Source organism: Gastrolobium bilobum, unplaced genomic scaffold (genome assembly GCF_033153095.1).
Source record: "Gastrolobium bilobum isolate Gb01-03AN ecotype WA unplaced genomic scaffold, APGP_CSIRO_Gbil_v1 utg2184, whole genome shotgun sequence".
NCBI classification, from domain to species: domain Eukaryota; kingdom Viridiplantae; phylum Streptophyta; class Magnoliopsida; order Fabales; family Fabaceae; genus Gastrolobium; species Gastrolobium bilobum.
This window is the reverse complement of record NW_026899222.1, coordinates 252,294-258,771: the sequence shown is the minus strand read 5'-3', so window position 1 is coordinate 258,771 and position 6,478 is coordinate 252,294. Positions and strand designations below refer to the sequence as shown.

At 36.8% G+C, this 6,478-nt stretch overlaps 1 protein-coding gene across 4 annotated transcripts; it reads left to right on the top strand.

Moving 5' to 3' along the window:
* The first annotated feature begins 994 nt into the window (after nt 1–994).
* Nucleotides 995–6,248, top strand: LOC133288452 (uncharacterized). 4 transcript variants are annotated; one of them, XM_061486206.1, is made up of 5 exons: nt 1,246–1,385; nt 2,333–2,373; nt 2,516–2,667; nt 3,165–3,971; nt 4,549–6,248. In XM_061486206.1, the coding sequence occupies exons 2-5, from the start codon at nt 2,334–2,336 to the stop codon at nt 6,013–6,015; spliced, it is 2,466 nt and encodes an 821-aa protein (XP_061342190.1). In that variant the 5' UTR covers nt 1,246–1,385; nt 2,333; the 3' UTR covers nt 6,016–6,248. The 4 variants fall into 4 exon arrangements, with proteins under 4 accessions (XP_061342189.1, XP_061342191.1, XP_061342190.1 ...); XM_061486205.1 differs by lacking the exon at nt 2,333–2,373 and having other exon boundaries at nt 995–1,385; XM_061486208.1 differs by lacking the exons at nt 1,246–1,385; nt 2,333–2,373 and adding an exon at nt 2,818–2,910 and having other exon boundaries at nt 2,628–2,667.
* The last annotated feature ends 230 nt before the right edge of the window (nt 6,249–6,478 follow it).

Below are 6,478 nucleotides of genomic sequence, written 5' to 3'. Positions count from 1 at the left end.
TCGAATTATGATATTTGGATTATTATCTTATTAGACAACCATCACCGTGTCAAAATGCAGTTAATAATGGCGTTGCATGCAATCCCTAGACATTGCTTGAAATTCAACTTTTCCATTCCAGTTCCAAATGGAGAATCGCCTAAATCATATAGGTGGGAGTGGGATCCTTGCACATACGTTATACCCACCCAAGATGAGTTCATCTGTTTAATAATTCAACGGATAAACACCACCTTTTCTCTTTCTGGCTCATGCATTAAAGCAGGGGAGTTATATCCTTTATGTTGTTTACTCCGGTATTCCTTAAAAAAAATAAGGAGTATTTATCATTTTTTTTTAATTTCAAATTAAGTTAAAAAAAAGAGGCTATAACTTTATTAGTTTATAGCTTTTATTACCTAGTTTGTAAGTTTTATCATTTAATTTATAATATTTAACATAAAGTTTATAGTTTTTAAAAAGGTTGAATGGTATTTTATTTTTTAGAGAAAATACTATAGTAAATTCCTTTTTATAAAATTATCACATCAACATTAATTGCATCTTGACTAAATTAATTTGAAAGTCAGAAGAGATATATCTTTGAAATGAAAAGTAGGGAGATTATAAAGTTGAGGTTTATTTTGGTATTCCCTTAAAAAATCATTATATTTTGAAATTATAAATTGAATAATAAAAGTATGTAAAATTCATGGGTTTATAAATTTTATAACTTGATCAGTTGATCTAAAATATGTAACTTAAAAAAGATATGATATAGTGTTATTTTTAAAAAAAAAATTGAAATAAGACTTTCAAAGTGTAACTTATTATAATCTAGGAAGCTAAACCAATTATTATTATTTTCAGAGTTGCAGAACGAATGGGCCAAAAGGCCCAAAGTTCGATCAGAAATGTGGGCCTAGCCCTTACAGGTAGGGTACAGTCCGAGAATCAGAGATAAAACCATCCTAAAATTGGACATCAAAATCAACTTACATTTATTTCAGCAAACACAATCCCGTTCATCATTATTAGAGAGAGAGAGAGAGAGAGAGAGAGACTGTGTGTGTATGTATATATGTGTTTGTGATCCATCAATTGGTGGGTTTTAATCATCAACGAATCTGAGGGTCGAGAATCGATGGATCTGGAGGTGGTTGGCCGGCATGCGATGCTGTTCGATGACGATGGCATGGCGGCGTTCGTGAACTCAGCGGAAGCTCTGGTGGAGTGGAACTCTCTCTCCATCGATCGCTACGATGTTCGCCACCTTCTCCCTGGTCCCCTTCCTCCCCGCCTAAAGCGCCGTCCTCTTCATCACACTTCTCCTTCTCTCGAAGCTGACCTTGATTACCAACGCTATCTCGATCTCCCTTCATCATCATCTGACGAACAACCACAAGGTAACCTATTATATATAATCGCTTTTTCTTTTTATTTCCTTCCCTTTCTATTTTCATGTTTTAATTCTGTTATGGTTTATTTCCCCAAAGTAATTTTCTTTTTTAACTATAATTGCTTGATGGGATTGTATTGGTTGTTGATTGGACGGAGCTTACTTATGTTTTCCAAACGAGAAGAGATGGGAAGTTTGATTAATGATTTTTGTTTCAGCAAGGTGATTATTGGGTCTTGTTTTATGTTGCTCCCAGGAGAAAGTTTGGAAAATTTTGTGAGAGTTGAAGGTTAATTGTAGTCTAATAGAGGCTACACTGAGAACAATGCAATCAAATGGAAGATAGTCTGATTAATAAGGGTAGAGGAAGTTGTAAGAAAACTTTAAGAAAAAAAACCTTTAAATGATTTTACTGAAATTTTGGTTTTTGAAAGAGCTTAACGGTGTCAATTGATCTGCGCAGCTTATTCCACCTAGCTGGAAGGCACGGTTTTTGTTGCTAATGTTGTTTCTTTATGGTTTTTAGCTAGAATGTGTCCTTACATGATGAAAGGTTTGCTTTGGTCATATTCTGGTCTATATAATAATCTTGAATTTATTCTCTTTATTCTTATACTGAATACTTTTGTAAAATATTATGTTTTATGTATAGAGTGAAGGCTTTTGATGAAACACATTTAATTCTCTAATATGTCTCTAAAATAAACTTCAAACGAATAAGGTTAACAAAGTTTGTTCAACTTGTTCTTATCTTTTGGACACATTGATATATTTTGGTTTATTTATGACACTTAGTTGAGGCAACTAGGTGATGGTGTATTGTAGGCTAATGTCTATCAAGTCAGAAAATGTTTTTTCAATGGATTTTGGAACAACTTTTTTTTTTCCCCAACTTTCATGTTAGACTATGTTGAGTGCTTTTTGTTTGTGCAACAACAATCTCCACATTTGCAGGATGGAATGTAATTTGCTACGGTTCCTGTGTCAGAATACAAGTAAGGATGTTTTCACCTGGCTTACACTTATGTTTAGTTTCATCTGTGTGAGTGCCATTACCGTTTTAGGTGTACGATATTGTTGCAATGGAGAATTATATGTGATTCTGATGATGGGTGTTACCTTTCTGTCTTTGCATAGACAATGGTTCAGATCCAGTGAATTCGGCTGGCTATAATGCTGTTGCCTTTTCGTATGAAAATTATAATGGGTCCACTGAGACAAAGGACAATGATACAGAGTCTGGTTTTCGTCCTAACTTCCCAGTACCAGAAAGCTTACTCCATAACCTGGTGAGTAACCTCAGTCTTAACATTTATTTTCAGCATGCGATTTTCACATGTTAAACATTTAATTGACCTTTCATGTTTGACCCATGTGATTAGGTGATAATTGTATAGGGTACATATGTTATTCTAAGGCTTATGATGTCTAAGTTTCAGATGCTCGGAGCATATTTGGAGTTCTTGTGACTCAAGGTAGCCCATTCACAGGCACCTTGTTTCCTTTTGATGTCATGAGAAGGGGCCGTGCAGGTGGGATTAGGATGATAGAAATTTGTTGATTCTTTACCTCTTGAGAGCAAATGTGATGAAACATATCTCCATAAAGTTCTGTTTCTTGATCATAATGATTATTCAAGTATATGTGAGGTTTTCTTGTGTTTGTTTAGTAAGATATTTATGAATCTATATATTCTGCCTGGCAAGACCCTTTCTGATTTTATAATTATGTTAAATTCAAAATTCACATTTAGTGACGACGAAACCTTCTTTGTTTGTTTTTGCAGCCTCCAAATGAGAAGGTACATCAGATTATTGCAAGAACTGCAATGTTTGTCAGCAAACATGGAAGCCAGTCAGAAATTATTCTGAGGGTGAAACAAGGAGATAATCCAGCATTTGGGTTCCTTATGCCCAATCATCATCTTCATGTGTATTTTAGGTTTCTTGTTGATCATCAAGAACTTCTGAAAGTTGAAAAAGATGATGGCAACTCAACTGTGGAGAAGAATAGAAGTCAGGGGCTTGATCAAACAGGTGGTGCATTGTCTTTGCTTGGATCTGTGTATGGATCGGGGGAGGAGGAGGATGGTACAACTGAGAATACCTTTGACTTTGATAGAAACAAATGTGAGGGAGCTGTTGATGCTGTTAGTACTTATGCTTCTACAGGAACAGAACAGGCAGAATCTTCTTCAGATGCTGCCAAGAAGGATGGAAGCATTTCTAAAAATTCAGTATCCTCTTTGAAAGAAAAAGTTCCTGTCATAAAGCGGAATCATTCTATAAGCACTGTTAAGACAGCAACTGCAGCTAGGGCAAAAACAGTTGATGCCTTGGATTCAGTGTCTAATGCGGTGGGCAAGTCACAAACTTCTGTCCCCAGTGCAGCTAAGATTGAACTACCTGTTGTTGAACCTCCGTCTGACTTAAAGAGAGTTATTGAGAAGATAGTTGAGTTCATCTTAAAAAATGGCAAGCAACTTGAGGCTGTTCTTGCTGAACAGGATCGTGCTCATGGAAGGTTCCCATTTCTTCTGCCATCTAATCGATACCATACGTACTATCTGAAAGCTCTTCAAACTGCTGAAGAGGTGTGTTTCTCAGAATCAAGTTTTTCTGCGAACTTTTTATCTGTTTTATGTGATTCTAATCATGCCCTGAGAAGTGAGAAATTAGTTGCTTTTTACTACCTTAAGAATGGCTCCTATCCTGTCCCTTCCCTCTAAAGCAAAAACATAATTTAATTGACAGACATCATCAGCCACTAGCTTATCAGCAGTGCCCTAATATTGGTTATTCTCATTAGTCATTAGTTTATATTTGTGTTTGTCTGTTATGCAAATTTGTGGGAATGTGGCATGTATGTTTGTATATCTTTATATTTACATTATTGCATGTATGATTTGTTGCTGTTTGATTGTGATAAATTACGAATCTTCAAAGCAGTCATGGTTATTGCTATTAATCTTTGCCTTTCAAGGATTTTCCTTCTGCATTAAATTCAAATTTTAGTAATTATCTTATTGAGTTCTGGAGGCATTTTGTGCAGCGAGTCTATTCCTTGAATTTTTTGGGACACGTTCATCTTATTAATTTCAACGTATTGTAAAGTTTGAGTTTGAGTTTGAGTTTGAGCTGCAACTGACTGGTCTATCCAATTACTTACAGTCTAAGTTACCAGGCAAGGGCTTCCAGAAACACAAGTCAGGGGGACGTGCAGGGGACAATAATACCACTGTATATGAAGAAAGCGACAATCTTTCATTTGGATCTATGGGTTCTGATCTACCCAATGATATGGACCGGAAAGAGAAATTCAAGATGATTATTGGCAAGTCAAAGAAGGATGGTCAAGATTCAAATCCCAAAGACAGTCAAACTCATAACACAGTTGGCATGGATGCAGCGGCAGCAGCGGTTATTCTTCAGGCTGCCACTAGGGGTATCAAAAATCCTAATTTAGAAGTTTTTACGAAGACATCAAGTGGTTGTGGTCAAGGCATTGGAAGTGATGGTGGGTATATGTCCAACTCTGGGAGTCTGTATTCATCTCAACTGCAGGGTTTTGTGGAAAATCCAAATCTTAATGCAGAGGCTAGGGCTTCTGTTCCTGTTGCAAAAGCTATTGCAGAAAAAGTAGCTATTGCAGCAGCAGGTGAGGCGGACTCCTCTGAAGCACATATGACTAAAGAGCAGAAGCTTAAGGCAGAGAGATTGAAACGAGCAAAGTTGTTTGCAGCCATGATAAAAAGTGGGGTCGGAGCATTTAAAAGTGAACTGCCACGAGGTTTATCAGCTGAGCCACCAGGCTCTGGACTTTCAGGTTCAGATGCTGAGATTGGGAATCTTTTGGGTAAAGAAAGGGAAGGAAGTTCTGTTCCATTCAATGTTGATGATTCAGATAAAAGTCAAAAGTCTGAGGATAAGCTTTCTGTTGATAATTCAGATAAAAGTCACAAGTCTGAGGAGAAGCTTAATGTTGATAATAATGAACGGCGATCAAAACGAAGGTACCGCTCAAGATCTAGTAAACATGAGCAAGAGGAAGAAGAAGAGGAGGAGGAGGAGGAGGAAGAAATTAGAGAAGATAAAAGGGATCACAAACGATCCAGAAAAAAGCATCGATCTTCACACAGCAGTCGGGACAGGCATAAGCACAAGAGAAGACATTCCTCCTCCAAAGACAAGGGGACTAAGCATGACAGCTCCTCCGACTATGAGCATCAACATTCAAGGCATCATCGTAAATACGATAGTTCCTCTGATGAAAAGCATCACTCTTCTCGACGACGACATAGAGAGAATAGTATGTCAGATAATGAGCATAGACATTCTCGACATTCACATAAACATCATACCTCATCTGATGATGAGCATTGGCACCGAAGCAGAAATGTAAAACATAAGAGCAGATATCATGCTGAAAGAGAAACAGACTTGGAGGAGGGGGAGATAAGTATGAAATCAGATAAGCCAAAAATGAGTGAGGTTGGCCGTGCTAGCAGAGAGGCTTCTGCCGGATTATCCAAGTCGGATCACCATGCAAGGTCACCACCATCTCAATCACCTGAAACAACCAATGTTTCTGATGAGCTGAGAGCCAAAATTCGAGCCATGTTGATGGCTAACTTGTAAGAGCTACATAGGCCTGACAATTGTATTGTTTTACTTTAATTGTAATATCATAGTTCCTTTGTTCCCTCAGGCAGAAATCATGTAGTTTTGATTATTCCTTTATTTTGACCTTGCCTAACATCGCATATTGAACAAATTCAGGTGGCAAGCAGGAGAAATCTGTGTATCTATCATTTTACTACCAACCCAAAGAAACGTTAACTAGATTAGTGATTATTCCCAATTCAATTTATTGACTGATTAACAACAAAAATACGCTTATGATATTTGTTTTCATCTTCGCATTTTCCTTAATTTTTTCATTTTATATAGAGTTGCTACAATTTCATAATGTACGAAGTGCCCAATCTGACAAACATGAAAATAGAGCTGTAGACAAAAACTAAGTCAAGTTTAAAAATGGCTGCTTAAAGGTCCAATCTTTATTTTCGTCGTTTTCCAAGTTTTTAATTTAGTTTCAAAT